General features: G+C 47.2%; 1 protein-coding gene across 1 annotated transcript; it reads right to left on the bottom strand.

The window, feature by feature from the left end:
- Nucleotides 1-213: 213 nt before the first annotated feature.
- LOC141264767 (uncharacterized) lies at nucleotides 214-19286 on the bottom strand. The gene is made up of 2 exons (XM_073677055.1): nucleotides 18659-19286; nucleotides 214-3906 (listed from the first exon to the last, which is right to left on the bottom strand). Exons 1-2 carry the CDS (start codon nucleotides 18681-18683, stop codon nucleotides 2366-2368), a joined length of 1566 nt encoding a protein of 521 aa, XP_073533156.1. The 5' UTR covers nucleotides 18684-19286; the 3' UTR covers nucleotides 214-2365.
- Between the last annotated feature and the right edge of the window lie 1745 nt (nucleotides 19287-21031).

Here is a 21031-nt window from a genome sequence, read left to right as displayed (position 1 = left end):
TCAGACATTCTATATGGGTTGTGGATCACTGGTCTGCAGTGACTGAAGAAGAGCTAAAAAGCACAACAAAAGGGTCCTACGAAATCTGTTACCGGACCCCCATCCACCATGTATATTCTTATATGGCAGTCCTCAGGCTCCATGGGCTGGGTGCTACCTCTGCACCACTATGGCTACAATCCTCACCAGAAATAAACCCAAAAAACGCTCAACAACCGGATATCTAAGAGTTTTATTGATACAAGAAATATACAGAAAGTTTTGAGGATTCTATCTATATTCGTAATGTTATTGGATATATGTGTAACATTGCTCTATCGTCCAGTCCAGCTAACACAACATGGCGGTGGCAGGGCCAATGTCCTCCCCCTTGTATTAGTGCTGGAGCAGCTGCAGGTGGAGTCGGATCAGACGCTTTCATCCGTGCATTACTCGGTGTCCGGTTCAGACATGGACGCACGTGTCCTCCAGAGAAGGTGGATGCGGCAGGTCCTGATTATTACTGATCCTGTCCAGGCAAATCCAAGAGAGTGACCATCTCTCCAGACTGTGGATCAGGGATTCCCCACGTGATCCGCCAGCCTCTGTTCAGCCTGAAGAAGGACACAATTGCTGCTCTTGTCCTTTTGTGAACCCCCGATGGTGTAATAAATATCGATCTGAATTTGCACCACAAAGTCTGGAGTGACTTTCATTCCAGCAGTCTAAGGCTTCATGCGTCTTTCTGTCCATGCAAATCGGTCAGAGCCCGGACCGCTAATGCACAGACTGGCGTGGCTCTCATAGAAATACATGAAGCTGTCGGTTCTGAAGAGCCGCGGCCAGTCTGTGCATTGCAATCCGATCCTGGACCGATTTGCACGGATGTCTGTATGAGCCCTAAGTGTATGTTCACACGTGCAGCAAACATGGTGAATAAAAAACGTAGCTTTTTACAGTACCAGCAAAATCAATGAGATTTCTGAAATCTCATGCACATGCTGCTTTTTTTTCAGAGCATAAATCGCAGCAGTCAATTGAGTTTTCCCAGCACTTTTGCAGCATTTTTACCTCCATTGACAGCAATGACAAACTCCAAAAACGCTTATAAAGCCGTGCAAAAACTTTGTGCAGCATTTTTAAATCTATTTGCAGCGTTTTTGTAATGTAAAATCGCTTCTCTTTACAGACATAGTTTGTTTTAACTAACTTTATTAACATATACTGTAGACAAAAGCGCACATGAAATCCACCTGGAAAACGCACTAAAAATGCAGCAAAAGAGCTTGTAAAACACAGTAAATAAAACGCATGTAAAGCAACAAATCTAAGCGCAGCATTTTCCCTGCCAAGAGGGAAGGTTTTGGGTGCAGAAAAAAATGATGCAAAAATGACGTGTGAGCATACGCCAAGAGTCGTATCCTTAAATTTGAGACTTCTGAACCCAACATGTCAAATTAGTCTGGATCTGGTAACTGTGAGGATCTATTGGAGATCTAGTATCTGTGTGGCAATTTGAAACCTCCATATGGAAGTGGTGAGTATCTGCTATGAAGGTGTATATGTGGCGGGAGTCTGGGGTCTTTGTGTGGATCTGGTAGCTGGGTGGGGATCTAGTATCTGTGCAAGGGTGTGGTTGCTGAGTCTGGATGTGATGGAGGATCTGGTGTATTGGTAAGAATCTGGTAGCTGGGTGCATATCTTAAATATGGGTGTAGATTTGATATATGGGTTAGAGTCTGGTATATGGGTGTGGATCTGCTGGCTGGATGAAATGAGCTTGCTGGGTTGGGCTATGTTGGGGATCTGATGATTATATGTAAATATGGCTGGTTGTTGATATGGTGAGGATCCAGTAGCTGGGTTGAGATCTTGAAGATGAAATGGATGTGGTGAGGATCTGGCACGAAGGTGTGTACCTGGTGGGGATCTAGTAGTGGGATGTTGATCTGATAGCTGGGTGTGGATCTGTTGTAAATCTGGTAGCTGGGTGTCTATGTGGTCGAGGAGCCTTTACCTGGGTGAAGATGTGGTGGGGATCAGTTAGTCTAGTGTGGATCTCGTAAAGATCTAGTAGACCGGTGGGGGGATCTGTTAGCTGGGGGATGATTGTCTATCTGGAACAACCATCAATCTCAGGAATCATGTCAGTTTCCACTTTCATTGAAGAGGAAGCCATAAATGCACAGCTCTCTCCATCAAGATGCATGAGGCATGAGTGCTTGAAGTCCGCTCTTCTAGGAAACACCAGTCTTTCATAAGTAACAGAAGAATTTAACAATCAGAGAAGGCTAAGGTAGTAAATAAGAATCAGATGACTCAAGGAACTATTTATTTTGAATTTGACTTGTGTCCATTAATGCTCTTCCAACATTCTTGAGATCTTCTATCTTCTTCTAATACGAATTTGGGCTCTTCTAAGCATCTCAATTCTACCTCGAAATCCGCACTTTCTTGTATACTGCTCAGATTCAATGAGCTGCTCAACAAACTCATCTTCAGACCTTATGGTGGTACACTGCCTAACGTGCTCGGTTGCCCTCCTGATAAGTTGAGCACCATTTTCTCCAAGCTGCTCCGTCTCATCCTTCAGCCTCTCGAGAACCATTTGGTAAGTCAACACTTCTTGGTCGTCTCTTTGATACTTCATCTTTAGGCTTCTATAAGTGACATTTTGGTTGATAACCAAGTTTTGCCATAGAAACCTCTCAGAGAAGTGCTCACTAGAACCGTGTTCACAAACCTTACAAGTGGCACTGAAATAAAACACTTCACACAAGCGGACGATGGCATTGTAGGCCACCAAGCAGTCATGGTGACAGGTGGAGTTGCATTCCCGGCAGTTGGTGCAGTTTTTCATGGTTTCAATCTTCATTTTGATTGGTTTGGTCACTTCGTATTCAAAACATTCATTCTTTTCAATTTCGACTCTGTGTCGCGTAAGGATTTTCTCGGTTTGCTCCAGCTCGTACTGCTTGGACATCACTTCCTCGATTCTATGGACCAGCGCCTCCACCGTGATTTCAGTGGCATTGCTCTGCATGAGGCTGTTCTTTGGTAAAATAACATTGTTTCGTGAGGTCCCTGACAAAAATGTAAAAAAGTTCTTGACGTTTTCCATCCCCCAACTCCACTGTTGCTCATTAGCCGTGTTGTCATCAAGGGAATTATTTGCATATAACACTTTATCATTGAACATGAAGTGGATGGGACAACCATTTCTGTCTTTTGCACATGGAACCCTGGCACAAATCGTTGTTGCCAGTGCTTGTGGGTTTTGGTCATCATCGGCAGAAGTCATGAAGGTCACTATATTTTCTTGTACATTTGGGCCAAACATGGCCAGGAGGGAATCAAACATGTATGTCTGAGTGAGAGACAAATCGGTCATCGATGACTGGGTCCCAAAACAAATTGCATCGATGTGGTCCAATGCTGAGTTATAGAACAATTCCCGGATCTGCTGTATAGCTCGTCTATCTGGACTTACACCTTGGGTCTCCGGAAGTTCAGGTGTATCAATGATAGTCAAGGAAAATGGAATACAGAATTCCGATTGATGATTTATCTGGTAAACCATGACCTTTGATCCCTGACATGAATCCTTGGGCTGTCCTATGGGGCGCTCTCCAACTAATTGGATCCTGCAGTCGTATTTCCACTGGATTCCAAAAATGTAGTTGACGAGGGCATTGATCAGGGCGGTTTTTCCAGCCCTGGTTTCACCAATCATCATTACGACCTTGTTGTCTCTCCCTGGATCTCCATTCCCAAACTGCCATTTCTTGAGGTTCGGATCATAATTTAGGAGCATCTTGTAAATGTTCAGGGGTCCGACCCCCTTATTGTCATTTGAGAGATTGGGACTTGATTTAATCCACATCACTTTTCTCAAACCTTCTATGTGAGGTCCACAAAATCCATTACCTGAGGGGATGAATATGAGACAGTGAGTAATCCGCTATTACATCATTGACACATTGTTAGGATTTTTTGGCTAACATATACAGTTATGGCCAAAAGTGTTGGCACCCTTGAAATTGTTCCAGAAAATTAAGTATTTCTCCTAGAAAATGATTGCAATTACACATGTTTTGTTATACACAGGTTTATTTCCTTTGTGTATATTGGAACAAACACAAAAAAAACAGGAAAAAAGGCAAATTGGCCATGATTTCACACAAAACCCCAAAAATGGGCCGGACAAAATTGTTGGCACCTTTCGAAAATTGTGGGTAAATAACTTAGTTTCAAGCATGTGGTGCTAGTTTAAACTCACCTGTGGCAAGTAACAGGTGTGTGCAATATGAAAATCACACCAGAATCCAGATATAAAGGGGAGAAGTTGACTCAATCTTTGAATTGTGCGTCTGTGTGTGTCACACTAAGCATGGAGAACAGAAAGAGGAGAAGAGAACTGTCTGAGAACTCGAGAACCACAATTGTGGAAAAATATCAAAAATATCCATGTCACAAGTCCATCTCCAGAGATCTTGTTGTTCCTTTGTCCATGGTGCGCAACATAATCAAGAAATTTAAAACTCATGGCAGGCTAATGCCAACATTCCTGCATGCTCCCCCTTCCTCCTCCCAGCAGGGACGCCGACATACTCACTGTCCTGGCTGCTCAGCAGTGTCTTCATACCCTGCTGGCTTCCTAGTTCCCTTAGGACTGCGCACGCAGCACAGGTCTCCCGGTGGCACGTCTAGCGCAAACTCTCCAATTCTTAAAAGGACAGCATGCACACTTTGGAAATGCCATCAGCCAATAGCTGGGAGGCAACTAGTATTTAAGGCACACTCCCCTGTAGGGAGGTGCATGTATAACCCCCTCTTTAGTGTTAGTTTGCCCTTCTTCATTAGTTCTCAGGTCCCTTGAACCTATTCCTGAACCTGTCCCAGAATCTAATTTGTCTGAACCTGATCCTATCCCTGAGCTAGTCCTGAGCCTGAACCCATTGTTGAGTCGGTGTCTGAACCAATTCCTTTTGTTGTATCCATCCTGCACGCATCTGAACCCTGAAGCCGCACTAGTAAATTCTGTACACTATACCCCACAATACTGCAGATGATGCTCAGTGTTGACACTATAGAGGACACTAAACACTCACAATACTGCAGATGATGCTCAGTGCTCACACTATAGAGGACACTAAACATTCACAATACTGCAGATGATGCTCGGTGCTCACACTATAGGAGACACTAAACACTCACAATACTGCAGATGATGCTCAGTGTTGACACTATAGAGGACACTAAACACTCACAATACTGCAGATGATGCTCAGTGCTCACACTATAGGAGACACTAAACACTCACAATACTGCAGATGATGCTCAGTGCTCACACTATAGAGGACACTAAACACTCACAATACTGCAGATGATGCTCAGTGCTCACACTATAGAGGACACTAAACACTCACAATACTGCAGATGATGCTCAGTGCTCACACTATAGAGGACACTAAACACTCACAATACTGCAGATGATGCTCGGTGCTCACACTATAGAGGACACTAAACACTCACAATACTGCAGATGATGCTCAGTGCTCACACTATAGAGGACACTAAACACTCACAATACTGCAGATGATGCTCAGTGCTCACACTATAGAGGACACTAAACACTCACAATACTGCAGATGATGCTCAGCGCTCACACTATAGAGGACACTAAACACTCACAATACTGCAGATGATGCTCGGTGCTCACACTATAGGAGACACTAAACACTCACAATACTGCAGATGAAGCTCAGTGCTGCCACTATAGAGGACACTAAACACTCACAATACTGCAGATGATGCTCGGTGCTCACACTATAGAGGACACTAAACACTCACAATACTGCAGATGATGGTCAGTGCTCACACTATAGAGGACACTAAACACTCACAATACTGCAGATGATGCTCAGTGCTCACACTATAGAGGACACTAAACACTCACAATACTGCAGATGATGCTCGGTGCTCACACTATAGAGGACACTAAACACTCACAATACTGCAGATGATGGTCAGTGCTCACACTATAGAGGACACTAAACACTCACAATACTGCAGATGATGCTCAGCGCTCACACTATAGAGGACACTAAACACTCACAATACTGCAGATGATGCTCAGTGCTCACACTATAGAGGACACTAAACACTCACAATACTGCAGATGATGGTCAGTGCTCACACTATAGAGGACACTAAACACTCACAATACTGCAGATGATGCTCAGTGCTCACACTATAGAGGACACTAAACACTCACAATACTGCAGATGATGCTCAGTGCTCACACTATAGGAGACACTAAACACTCACAATACTGCAGATGATGCTCAGTGCTCACACTATAGAGGACACTAAACACTCACAATACTGCAGATGATGCTCAGTGCTCACACTATAGAGGACACTAAACACTCACAATACTGCAGATGATGCTCAGTGCTCACACTATAGAGGACACTAAACACTCACAATACTGCAGATGATGCTCAGTGCTCACACTATAGAGGACACTAAACACTCACAATACTGCAGATGATGCTCAGTGCTCACACTATAGAGGACACTAAACACTCACAATACTGCAGATGATGCTCAGCGCTCACACTATAGAGGACACTAAACACTCACAATACTGCAGATGATGCTCGGTGCTCACACTATAGGAGACACTAAACACTCACAATACTGCAGATGAAGCTCAGTGCTCCCACTATAGAGGACACTAAACACTCACAATACTGCAGATGATGCTCGGTGCTCACACTATAGAGGACACTAAACACTCACAATACTGCAGATGATGGTCAGTGCTCACACTATAGAGGACACTAAACACTCACAATACTGCAGATGATGCTCAGTGCTCACACTATAGAGGACACTAAACACTCACAATACTGCAGATGATGGTCAGTGCTCACACTATAGAGGACACTAAACACTCACAATACTGCAGATGATGCTCAGCGCTCACACTATAGAGGACACTAAACACTCACAATACTGCAGATGATGCTCAGTGCTCACACTATAGAGGACACTAAACACTCACAATACTGCAGATGATGCTCGATGCTCACACTATAGAGGACACTAAACACTCACAATACTGCAGATGATGCTCAGCGCTCACACTATAGGAGACACTAAACACCCACAAAACTGCAGATGATGCTCAGTGTTGACGCTATAGAGGACACTAAACACTCACAATACTGCAGATGATGCTCAGCGCTCACACTATATGAGACACTAAACACTCACAATACTGCAGATGATGCTCAGTGCTCACACTATAGAGGACACTAAACACTCACAATACTGCAGATGATGTTCAGTGCTCACACTATAGGAGACACTAAACACTCACAATACTGCAGATGATGCTCGGTGCTCACACTACAGAGGACACTAAACACTCACAATACTGCAGATGATGCTCGGTGCTCACACTATAGAGGACACTAAACACTCACAATACTGCAGATGATGCTCAGTGCTCACACTATAGAGGACACTAAACACTCACAATACTGCAGATGATGCTCGGTGCTCACACTATAGAGGGCACTAAACACTCACAATACTGCAGATGATGCTCGGTGCTCACACTATAGAGGACATTAAACACTCACAATACTGCAGATGATGCTCAGTGCTCACACTATAGAGGACACTAAACACTCACAATACTGCAGATGATGCTCAGTGCTCACACTATAGAGGACACTAAACACTCACAATACTGCAGATGATGCTCGGTGCTCACACTATAGAGGACACTAAACTCTCACAATACTGCAGATGATGCTCAGTGCTCACACTATAGAGGACACTAAACACTCACAATACTGCAGATGATGCTCAGTGCTCACACTATAGAGGACACTAAACACTCACAATACTGCAGATGATGCTCAGTGCTCACACTATAGAGGACACTAAACTCTCACAATACTGCAGATGATGCTCAGTGCTCACACTATAGAGGACACTAAACACTCACAATACTGCAGATGATGCTCAGTGCTCACACTATAGGAGACACTAAACACTCACAATACTGCAGATGATGCTCGGTGCTCACACTATAGAGGGCACTAAACACTCACAATACTGCAGATGATGCTCGGTGCTCACACTATAGAGGACATTAAACACTCACAATACTGCAGATGATGCTCAGTGCTCACACTATAGAGGACACTAAACACTCACAATACTGCAGATGATGCTCAGTGCTCACACTATAGAGGACACTAAACACTCACAATACTGCAGATGATGCTCGGTGCTCACACTATAGAGGACACTAAACTCTCACAATACTGCAGATGATGCTCAGTGCTCACACTATAGAGGACACTAAACACTCACAATACTGCAGATGATGGTCAGTGCTCACACTATAGAGGACACTAAACACTCACAATACTGCAGATGATGCTCGGTGCTCACACTATAGAGGACACTAAACTCTCACAATACTGCAGATGATGCTCAGTGCTCACACTATAGAGGACACTAAACACTCACAATACTGCAGATGATGGTCAGTGCTCACACTATAGAGGACACTAAACACTCACAATACTGCAGATGATGCTCGGTGCTCACACTATAGAGGACACTAAACTCTCACAATACTGCAGATGATGCTCAGTGCTCACACTATAGAGGACACTAAACACTCACAATACTGCAGATGATGCTCAGTGCTCACACTATAGGAGACACTAAACACTCACAATACTGCAGATGATGCTCGGTGCTCACACTATAGACGACACTAAACACTGACAATACTGCAGATGATGCTCAGTGCTCACACTATAGAGGACACTAAACACTCACAATACTGCAGATGATGCTCGGTGCTCACACTACAGAGGACACTAAACACTCACAATACTGCAGATGATGCTCAGTGCTCACACTATAGGAGACACTAAACACTCACAATACTGCAGATGATGCTCAGTGCTCACACTATAGGAGACACTAAACACTCACAATACTGCAGATGATGCTCAGTGCTCACACTACAGAGGACACTAAACACTCACAATACTGCAGATGATGCTCAGTGCTCACACTATAGGAGACACTAAACACTCACAATACTGCAGATGATGCTCGGTGCTCACACTATAGGAGACACTAAACACTCACAATACTGCAGATGATGCTCGGTGCTCACACTATAGAGGACACTAAACACTCACAATACTGCAGATGATGCTCGGTGCTCACACTATAGAGGACACTAAACACTCACAATACTGCAGATGATGCTCGGTGCTCACGCTATAGAGGACACTAAACACTCACAATACTGCAGATGATGCTCAGTGCTCACACTATAGAGGACACTAAACACTCACAATACTGCAGATGATGCTCGGTGCTCACACTATAGAGGACACTAAACACTCACAATACTGCAGATGATGCTCAGTGCTCACACTATAGAGGACACTAAACACTCACAATACTGCAGATGATGCTCAGTGCTCACACTACAGAGGACACTAAACACTCACAATACTGCAGATGATGCTCAGTGCTCACACTAAAGAGGACACTAAACACTCACAATACTGCAGATGATGCTCAGTGCTCACACTATAGAGGACACTAAACACTCACAATACTGCAGATGATGCTCGGTGCTCACACTACAGAGGACACTAAACACTCACAATACTGCAGATGATGCTCGGTGCTCCCACTATAGGAGACACTAAACACTCACAATACTGCAGATGATGCTCAGTGCTCACACTATAGGAGACACTAAACACTCACAATACTGCAGATGATGTTCAGTGCTCACACTATAGAGGACACTAAACACTCACAATACTGCAGATGATGCTCGGTGCTCACACTATAGAGGACACTAAACACTCACAATACTGCAGATGATGCTCGGTGCTCACACTATAGAGGACACTAAACACTCACAATACTGCAGATGATGCTCGGTGCTCACACTATAGGAGACACTAAACACTCACAATACTGCAAATGATGCTCAGTGCTCACACTACAGAGGACACTAAACACTCACAATACTGCAGATGATGCTCAGTGCTCACACTATAGAGGACACTAAACACTCACAATACTGCAGATGATGCTCGGTGCTCACACTATAGAGGACACTAAACACTCACAATACTGCAGATGATGCTCAGTGCTCACACTATAGGGGACACTAAACACTTACAATACTGCAGATGATGCTCACACTATAGAGGACACTAAACACTCACAATACTGCAGATGATGCTCGGTGCTCACACTATAGGAGACACTAAACACTCACAATACTGCAGATGATGCTCGGTGCTCACACTATAGGGGACACTAAACACTCACAATACTGCAGATGATGCTCGCTGCTCACACTATAGAGGACACTAAACACTCATAATACTGCAGATGATGCTCAGTGCTCACACTATAGAGGACACTAAACACTCACAATACTGCAGATGATGCTCAGTGCTCACACTATAGAGGACACTAAACACTCACAATACTGCAGATGATGCTCGGTGCTCACACTATAGAGGACACTAAACACTCACAATACTGCAGATGATGCTCAGTGCTCACACTATAGAGGACACTAAACACTCACAATACTGCAGATGATGCTCGATGCTCACACTATAGAGGACACTAAACACTCACAATACTGCAGATGATGCTCAGTGCTCACACTATAGAGGACACTAAACACTCACAATACTGCAGATGATGCTCAGTGCTCACACTATAGAGGACACTAAACACTCACAATACTGCAGATGATGCTCGGTGCTCACACTATAGAGGACACTAAACACTCACAATACTGCAGATGATGCTCAGTGCTCACACTATAGAGGACACTAAACACTCACAATACTGCAGATGATGCTCAGTGCTCACACTATAGAGGACACTAAACACTCACAATACTGCAGATGATGGTCAGTGCTCACACTATAGAGGACACTAAACACTCACAATACTGCAGATGATGCTCGGTGCTCACACTATAGAGGACACTAAACACTCACAATACTGCAGATGATGCTCAGTGCTCACACTATAGAGGACACTAAACACTCACAATACTGCAGATGATGCTCGGTGCTCACACTATAGAGGACACTAAACACTCACAATACTGCAGATGATGCTCAGTGCTCACACTATAGAGGACACTAAACACTCACAATACTGCAGATGATGCTCAGTGCTCACACTATAGAGGACACTAAACACTCACAATACTGCAGATGATGCTCAGTGCTCACACTATAGAGGACACTAAACACTCACAATACTGCAGATGATGCTCGGTGCTCACACTATAGAGGACACTAAACACTCATAATACTGCAGATGATGCTCAGTGCTCACACTATAGAGGACACTAAACACTCACAATACTGCAGATGATGGTCAGTGCTCACACTATAGAGGACACTAAACACTCACAATACTGCAGATGATGCTCAGTGCTCACACTATAGAGGACACTAAACACTCACAATACTGCAGATGATGCTCGGTGCTCACACTATAGAGGACACTAAACACTCACAATACTGCAGATGATGCTCGTTGTTCACACTATAGAGGACACTAAACACTCACAATACTGCAGATGATGCTCATTGTTCACACTATAGGGGACACTAAACACTCACAATACTGCAGTTGATGCTCAGTGCTCACACTATAGAGGACACTAAACACTCACAATACTGCAGTTGATGCTCAGTGCTCACACTATAGAGGACACTAAACACTCACAATACTGCAGATGATGGTCAGTGCTCACACTATAGAGGACACTAAACACTCACAATACTGCAGATGATGGTCAGTGCTCACACTATAGAGGACACTAAACACTCACAATACTGCAGATGATGCTCAGTGCTCACACTATAGAGGACACTAAACACTCACAATACTGCAGATGATGCTCAGTGCTCACACTATAGAGGACACTAAACACTCACAATACTGCAGATGATGCTCAGTGCTCACACTATAGAGGACACTAAACACTCACAATACTGCAGATGATGGTCAGTGCTCACACTATAGAGGACACTAAACACTCACAATACTGCAGATGATGCTCGGTGCTCACACTATAGAGGACACTAAACACTCACAATACTGCAGATGATGCTCAGTGCTCACACTATAGAGGACACTAAACACTCACAATACTGCAGATGATGCTCGTTGTTCACACTATAGAGGACACTAAACACTCACAATACTGCAGATGATGCTCAGTGCTCACACTCTCTTATAACGTCTAGATATTTGCACATTACATGGGGCCTCTGTCAGTACTCAATGATACTCAGTGCTCACACTATAGATAATACTACACACTTCATCATTACTTCAGAGATCTCGTTGTGCTGACGGTAAGTGGGGGGCACTTATTCTCACCTACAGATAACCCTATGCACATTACATTACCCATACTTATAATGCTCATTGTTAGCTAATGCTTCATCCTCACTCGCTGATCACTGGCCGTATTCATCTATACTCAGCACTTACACGAGACTCCGCACAGCGCTCAGCGCTCATCTATAGATCAGGGCGATCCCTGAGCATCGAGGGTCCCAATCTACAAATAATACTAAATGCTCACACACCAGCACTAATGATGCTCAGTTTTTATCATTAATATCTATACTCCGCACTTACATATTACTGCAGGGAGCTCCTCATACTCTTGGCACTTAGCACCTTCACTCCATGGAGACAAGGCTTTCCGTAGACATTACTCCAGACAGTGGTAAGTACTTGTGGTGATGCTGAGAACTCATACTTGTTATCTTTGCATGATACTTGTGTAATACTTCAGACAACTCTCAGTATTTGTGACGCGCCCCCTGGGACATATTCCTTTTTGAGGGGAATACCCGGCACCGGATCAGATGGGGGGGGGGGTTGTAGTCTCCGAGCGGCTGTGACCCGGTCCCGTGCCCAGGGCGTCAAGCTAAGTGTTATGTGGCAGTCCTACAGATGTTATTAAAGTTCTTTTATGTCGACTACGCCACCCGTTGTGATGCGGTCACTGTGGCCGCCGCTGCAGCAGGGTCCGCTGAGGCTGATGGTGGATGTGCAGCTTGGTGGGATAACCCCCAACGGGAGGGGTATAGCCTCAGAGGGGACAGGCGCAGAGGATGGGGGTTGTGGTGGTGCGGTGCAGCCGGCAATGAAGACAGACTCGGGTTGTGCAGTTAAGGGTGTTTACTTACTGCTGATGTTGTACTGGTCACTCCAGCTGCTAGTGACCACCCGAGCCGTGCTGCGTCCACCAGGTCCTGGATCCAGCCAACCCCCAAACAAGTCCGGAGCGTGGCCCTGAGCTCTCCCTCTGTCCTTTCTTCAGCCGTCCCCACCAGGGATTCACCTAGGTCCAGCTCCCTCGGGCCTTCTTTTGGGACACCCTTGGCCCTGGGTTCCCTGACCCTTCATGTGGTGTGCCTTCGGGGTGAATGTGGTGGGTGACCGTGACAGACACTGCCCACGGTCTCCGGTCTCTGGCTGGGGAATGTCTTTGCCCCCACCAGCTTGGGTTCCGGTACCCTCTTGCTGACTCCTCACCCGGTGCTCTAATTTGGGTTCTTGGGTCCCTTCAGTCTTCCCCCTCTGGGTCTTTCTCTTTCTTTCTCCTCTCTCTCTCTCCAGGGCTGCTGTTTCCTTTTCTCTCTCCAACTGACTTGTTCTCAGCGTCTGACCCTGATCTAAGTTGGTGCCCTCCTTATATATCCCTCTATGTGTGAGCTCAGGTGACCAGCACCCAATGAGCTCCTATCACTACCCAGACTGCTCCCCCTATCTGCCCCTACACTACATGGGATGTACCACCCCCCTCCCACTCCAGCCAGGAACAGGCTCGGTTGTACCTGCACATTTCTAAGTGGGAGTACCGTCGGCCTGCTCCTCTGGAATGGGATGTATGTAGTGCATGCAGTCTATCTGAGCTCAGTTCCACACTCCTTCCTTACCCGGGAGTGGAATATCACACCTCTGGGTTGAGGTGCAATACCCCTGTAGCAGCCGAATCCTCAGGGTGCTACATTCCCCCCTGGTAAATCACAGCACGTCCTCGGGCTGTAAGACAAAAACACCAAAACATACAAAATTTTTATATAAACATATAAAACATATAAGACATTATATATATAACATATCTTATCAGATAAAACTTTCTCGTAGACTTCTCTTGTCTCTGGTTCCTCCTCCGGACACTGTGCAACGTGTGTCCGGGAAAAGTGCGACAGTCTCTTAGAAAATCTGGTTTTCTTATAAAACCGGTAGGGGGCGCTTTAGGACGCGCAACTATATACAGGGAAGTTGGAAGTTGGCCGCTCTCAGTCCTCGGCCAGGTAGAGGGAAGGGAATGGCTGCTCACAGTCCTCAGCCTGTAGGATGAAGGGGTTAACGGGTAAAACAGTTCACTGGTCCCAACGGGGACTATTTTAGCAGCAACAACAGTTCCAGTTCCTTTATACCCTGATTGGGTAACTATTTACAACACCTGCTCTGCCGCACTCAACGGCGTCTTCCTCCTGCTCTTTGCTTATAGCTGGTTGTTATTTCAGACCCGTCCGGGTCCTCTTGCTCCTCCTCCTCGCACCGCAACTCCTCCTCCGTCAGGCGGTGTACGTGGAGGGCGTAAGGCCCTTTGGCACACTTGTGCCGGGTGAAAGTGACCTCGTCTCCGACGTAGAGGTCACGGCCTTTGTGACCTTCCGGCAGGTGGGACTCGACGTCTCTGCGAGTCACAAAAACGTCACCGCGGTTGTTACGGTCCCGAATAAAGCCCCACCCATGCTGCGGGTTGAACTTTATCACTGTCCCGATGGTGCGGGGACAATGCGCTGCACGGGGGTTCCTCCTAGTCCGGCTCTTCTGCTCCGCGCTCTGGATTTGGGCCTGTTGTTCTCTGACCCTTCTCTCCTCCCGTTCTCTCTTAAACTCTGCCAGCTGTTGACGGCAACACTCTGTACGTTCAGCTGCGGCTGCCCGAGTTTCTCCGGTGAACCCCATCAAATCTTCTCCCGTGGGGTCCCACACGAATTGGGCTTCTGCTAGAGGAGGCGAGACCCGAGCCACGGGCTTCGGAGCCGGGATTAGGGGCTCACACAAGGGCCCTAGTCTTTGCTGCCGCTCCAGCTCAGGGTACCCTTCGGGCCAGATGAAGGGCCGCCCGTCCGGCCATGTGAGCTGGCCGAAGAGGTCCTCCCCCAGGTGTGGCACCCTAGGTATTGCGGGCGCGGGCGCGGTGGTGGTGGCGCCCGGGTTGCCCAGGCCTTGCGGCCAGGCCTGGGGCACCTGGAAGGTGAAGGGCACCGTTAGGACGGCGGCGCCCTGGGCTACCTGGCCTTGCGGCCAGGCCGGAGGCTCCGCGGAGGTAGGGGGCGCTGTTGGTGGTGCGGCGCCCGGAGGTACTAGGCCTTGCGACCAGGCTGGTGGTACTTCCTGCTTTGTCACGCTCCGGGTCGGGGCGCGTGACGTCACAGGGGTCGCTGCGGCGGCTTCCGGTCGGGGCCTAGTCCATGGCGGTGACCTGGCGGCTACGGGCACAGCAGGGGGACTTTCGGGCTCTGCGACGGGGAGCTGGGGCAGGTGAGCGGTGTCACGGCTTGGGGTATAGGCGTCCCCTTTACCTGCCTCCATGCGTTCGGCTCCCTCCTCGGCGCCGTCTCCGGCCTTGGGTCCTCCTGCGCCATCCTCAGAGGCGGTCTGCTTCCTCTTCCAGGGTAGCGTGCTCCGCTGACTGGTCTCTGCGTGCTGAGCCATCTCCCGGCTCCACTCCGCCAGTATCTCCCGCTGTACCCGGGCCATCCTCCGTGCGAGGCCCTCCAGGGCTGTTTGTGCACACTCCCGGTCTCGGGGGAGCTGCGCTAGGATCTCCGCTAGACCTAGCGGGGTTGTGGACTCTAGCAGGCTCCTGACCATCGGGTCGGTGCTGCTCTGCTCTGCTTCCGGCAGGCTCCTGGCCAGCGGGCCGGTGCTGCTCTGCCCTCCTTCCTCGGTCTCTAGCAGACTCCTGGCCAGCGGGCCGGTGCTGTTCTGCTTTCTTTCCATCTCCGGGTGAGCTTCTCCGCTACTCCTTGTTAGACCTCTTGCCTCCGGGTGCGCTCGCTCCAGACTGCTCCAAGCGACACCCATCTTTTCTCTTCTCTTTCGTCTCCTCCCACTTCGAGGGCGGTCCCGGGGCAACTCGGTGACTGTCAGCTCCAGGGGGAGTTCTTTCACGCTGACAGACACCTCCAGCATCACAGTCTCTGTTGGTGGGGGCGGTTTCCACTTTTGGCGCCATTTTCTGTCCTGGCCCACGATGGGAGGTGGCCTCCTTCCCTCCTTTGGCACGCCCATAATGGCGTCCGCTGCTCTTCCAAGGCGGGAAATCTGCGGTTTTGGCGGGAAGCGTCGCCCAGTGGCGGGAAACTCTGCAGATGGCGGGAACAAGCTGGAAATGGCGGACAATCGGCGGGAAACGACTGGTGATGGAGTCCGATGGCGTGGACCCTCCGGAACCGGCAGGAGTCTTCTTTCTGAGGTAAACTTGCACTTTTCTTCAGGCACGCAGTACCCGGGTGTTGCGGGCACGTAATCCTGCCGACTACGCCAAAGTTGACGCGCCCCCTGGGACATATTCCTTTTTGAGGGGAATACCCGGCACCGGATCAGATGGGGGGGGGGTTGTAGTCTCCGAGCGGCTGTGACCCGGTCCCGTGCCCAGGGCGTCAAGCTAAGTGTTATGTGGCAGTCCTACAGATGTTATTAAAGTTCTTTTATGTCGACTACGCCACCCGTTGTGATGCGGTCACTGTGGCCGCCGCTGCAGCAGGGTCCGCTGAGGCTGATGGTGGATGTGCAGCTTGGTGGGATAACCCCCAACGGGAGGGGTATAGCCTCAGAGGGGACAGGCGCAGAGGATGGGGGTTGTGGTGGTGCGGTGCAGCCGGCAATGAAGACAGACTCGGGTTGTGCAGTTAAGGGTGTTTACTTACTGCTGATGTTGTACTGGTCACTCCAGCTGCTAGTGACCACCCGAGCCGTGCTGCGTCCACCAGGTCCTGGATCCAGCCAACCCCCAAACAAGTCCGGAGCGTGGCCCTGAGCTCTCCCTCTGTCCTTTCTTCAGCCGTCCCCACCAGGGATTCACCTAGGTCCAGCTCCCTCGGGCCTTCTTTTGGGACACCCTTGGCCCTGGGTTCCCTGACCCTTCATGTGGTGTGCCTTCGGGGTGAATGTGGTGGGTGACCGTGACAGACACTGCCCACGGTCTCCGGTCTCTGGCTGGGGAATGTCTTTGCCCCCACCAGCTTGGGTTCCGGTACCCTCTTGCTGACTCCTCACCCGGTGCTCTAATTTGGGTTCTTGGGTCCCTTCAGTCTTCCCCCTCTGGGTCTTTCTCTTTCTTTCTCCTCTCTCTCTCTCCAGGGCTGCTGTTTCCTTTTCTCTCTCCAACTGACTTGTTCTCAGCGTCTGACCCTGATCTAAGTTGGTGCCCTCCTTATATATCCCTCTATGTGTGAGCTCAGGTGACCAGCACCCAATGAGCTCCTATCACTACCCAGACTGCTCCCCCTATCTGCCCCTACACTACATGGGATGTACCACCCCCCTCCCACTCCAGCCAGGAACAGGCTCGGTTGTACCTGCACATTTCTAAGTGGGAGTACCGTCGGCCTGCTCCTCTGGAATGGGATGTATGTAGTGCATGCAGTCTATCTGAGCTCAGTTCCACACTCCTTCCTTACCCGGGAGTGGAATATCACACCTCTGGGTTGAGGTGCAATACCCCTGTAGCAGCCGAATCCTCAGGGTGCTACATTTGCACAATTCTTAAAAACCTTACTCACAATACTCAGATGAATCTTTAGGAGAAACTCCCTGAATGTTCTTCTCTTCACTCCTTTTAATCCATGGATCATACTACATCCTCATTGAATACTTCAGAGGACACTTAGTGCTCATGATGCTACATATTCGCACTCGTGTAGATGATGCTACATAATCGCACTCATGTAGATGATGCTACATAATCGCACTCGTGTAGATGATGCTACATAATCGCACTCGTGTAGATGATGCTACATAATCGCACTCGTGTAGATGATGCTACATAATCGCACTCGTGTAGATGATGCTACATAATCGCACTCGTGTAGATGATGCTACATAATCGCACTCGTGTAGATGATGCTACATAATCGCACTCGTGTAGATGATGCTACATAATCGCACTCGTGTAGATGATGCTACATAATCGCACTCGTGTAGATGATGCTACATATTCCCACTCGTGTAGATGATGCTACATGCTGTTATCTCAGACGTCATAATGGTGCTCAGGTCTGAAACTCATCTCTGGACAATACTAGATCCCTATACGTTCCTACACATCCTACACTCCTGATGCCACTCAATACTCATCAATACGTCACACTGAATACATTCACATTTCGTCAAATGTTCCTGATCGCCCATACTTCTCTGCAGGAAATACTCAGTGTCTCATGGCTCCCCCATCCTGCGCCCATATCTGCCCCTATCCCCAGGGTATAATGCCACCACATGCAGATACTACTGTATTTGTCACCTTCTGGGCTCCCGTGGGCGGCCATGCTCCTCTCTCTTCTCCGTCTGGTGCTTCTTCGATAGGATTTGCTCTTATATAAGACTCATCTTCTTTCAGTTTTCATTTTGGACACTGATGTCAGCAAAACTGAAGATAAAAATTCTGGGAAGTAAAACTGGTGTTTGTATGTCTCCACCTCGCATTGAACTGACCATAATTATAGAACATGGACCTCAATCACAGGAGAGCAATGTCACCAGGCAATGACAGCATCCAGGTCCCCACTGGGCACCCGCACAGCAAACACAATATGGCTCAATGCCAGTAAGGCTCCGGACAGCCAGATGGATGGACCCTGCTTCTGACGCCTCTGTCTATAGAACATTATCCCAAAAATACTCTGACAATGTGCAGATTTTCAAAGGACATGATGGTTTGTTGGTCTCCTCCTCCCACGGTCTCTGTCATGTGGTGAAGTCTTGAACCTTTTCCTGTCCTGCCTGAGGGTCTTTGGATGTTCTTCTACCAGATTGTTTGGTTTTCTGCTTATGGTGGATAAAACTATAAACAAGATTCCTCAGGGATAAATAATTTGTAAGAGGGTTAGAGCAGACAGTCGCTAGACCCTGTTACATGAGACATCTCCTGCCATGTTGCGGAGTAGTTCTGCCTCTACCAATATATAATGTTTTATCATGTTCTGCCATATTGGTGACAGCATAGATGGGTGTATACAACGTGCAAGAAACTGCAGCAAAACCAAAGAAATGAGCTGGAATATAAGTGCAATGTGTAGGAGCAAGTTCACACTGTGTCCTGCTCTGCCCCCATCTATATTGAGGTTGGCTGACAGAAGGTAAGGCTTTAATATTAGAGGATAGGACCATCCCGATGGGTACACCTTGTTGCAGTGGGATGGCTTTTATACTTTTTTGATCAGAATAGTCTTAGCTAAGTCCCCTATGTTATCTACACGTATTATTACTATGTATTTACTTACTACAGGGTATATGTCATTGGTGAAGGAGGCAGTGTATCTTGTTTTTATTTCTTTACCTCTCTCTCTTTACGTCTTTCAGGTTACCATTTCTGGACTACTTTGGATTCGGTGGACTACTTTGGACCTTCATGGTTTTTTTTTAGTTTGTTTTTTTATTAAATTGGTGAACGAGATGTGGGGGAGTGTTCTTTAAAATAAAATATTTTTTCTGTCTGTGTGTTTTTATTTTTGATTACTGGTTTAGTAATGGGGGTGTCTGATATACGACTCTCCCTTACTAACCCCTGGGCTTGATTCCAGCTGACATTACACATCTGACATCAACCCCATAAACCATTACTCCGATTGTCACCGCACAAGGGCAATCAGGAAGAGCCGAGGCAAAGCGCCAGAATTGGTGCCGATTCTGGGGAGGCTGGGGGCAGGAATTTTTAGGCTGGGAAGGGCCAGATAACCATGGCCTATTAATATCAGCTCACAGCTGTCTGCTTTGCCTTTGCTGGTTATCAAAAAATTTTTTTTTATTATTTAATAGGTTTAATAAAGCTATAGTGCCACATGAAAGGCACTAAAGGGAGCTAGTTTATTATATGTAGAGGGCTTGTGACATTAAATTACTACATGACATCTATCTATTCTATTCATCAATCTATTCTACATACAGTATCTATTCTATATATCTATTCTATTCTGACAGTTCGGGCTGTGAATCTACTGTACTTGGCCGATGAAATGTCGGGTTTCCTATGAGACGGGTGCGTAAAAATCGGATGACGCACGCATGCCATGTGTGCCGTGTGATTTTTTTTTTGCACCCATTGACTTGCAATGTCGAGCCTCGTCTGATATACGCGGTCACTTGCAGTTTTATGTCTCATCCAGATTCCAGCTGAGAAAAAAATCGCAGAGCAACATTGACTCATTGAATAACATTGGTACAAGGGCAATCCGATTTTTTTTTCCCGATTTAGACGCAGATGCGAGAGAGACCTTACATTTATTTAATCTCTTGATTGACAGGATTAACTAAAGGGGGAGTTAAAGAAGCAGATTACTGTCTACCATCACATGAAGATTAGGATCAGGGAGCGGTCAGTATGACTAATGGGACATTGCGAGTGGCTGAATACTTTCCCAGCGCTGAAGGCACAAGGCGAACTGTGAACAGACTAAACTCATGCTGACCTCGGCAAATTCAACTTTTTATATGAGAAGTTTCAAGCAGCCGATATAACTTCTGGCACTGGGAGAAAGACCCCACTGTCCACGCTTGTAAAGGGTACATCTATGTGGGACATTAGGAGCAAAAACAAAATGACCCAAACTTAATATAATAATAGCTAAAAAAATATTAAATCACCCGGGGGGTTTTCCAAAATCCATCCATACATTAT

This window comes from Phyllobates terribilis, unplaced genomic scaffold (genome assembly GCF_046119375.1).
Source record: "Phyllobates terribilis strain yellow unplaced genomic scaffold, ASM4611937v1 Scaffold_4__5_contigs__length_816908805, whole genome shotgun sequence".
NCBI classification, from domain to species: Eukaryota; Metazoa; Chordata; class Amphibia; order Anura; family Dendrobatidae; genus Phyllobates; species Phyllobates terribilis.
The sequence above is the reverse complement of the archived record's forward strand: the minus strand, read 5'-3'. Positions and strand labels throughout refer to the sequence as shown.

Excerpts from the sequence above, each read along its gene's own strand:
- LOC141264767 (XM_073677055.1), bottom strand. The coding sequence starts at position 18,683 with ATGGCCGCCCACGGGAGCCCAGAAG. Across the intron at positions 3,907-18,658 it reads CGCCCACGGGAGCCCAGAAG|GTAATGGATTTTGTGGACCT; the intron begins GTGACAAATACA and ends TCATCCCCTCAG.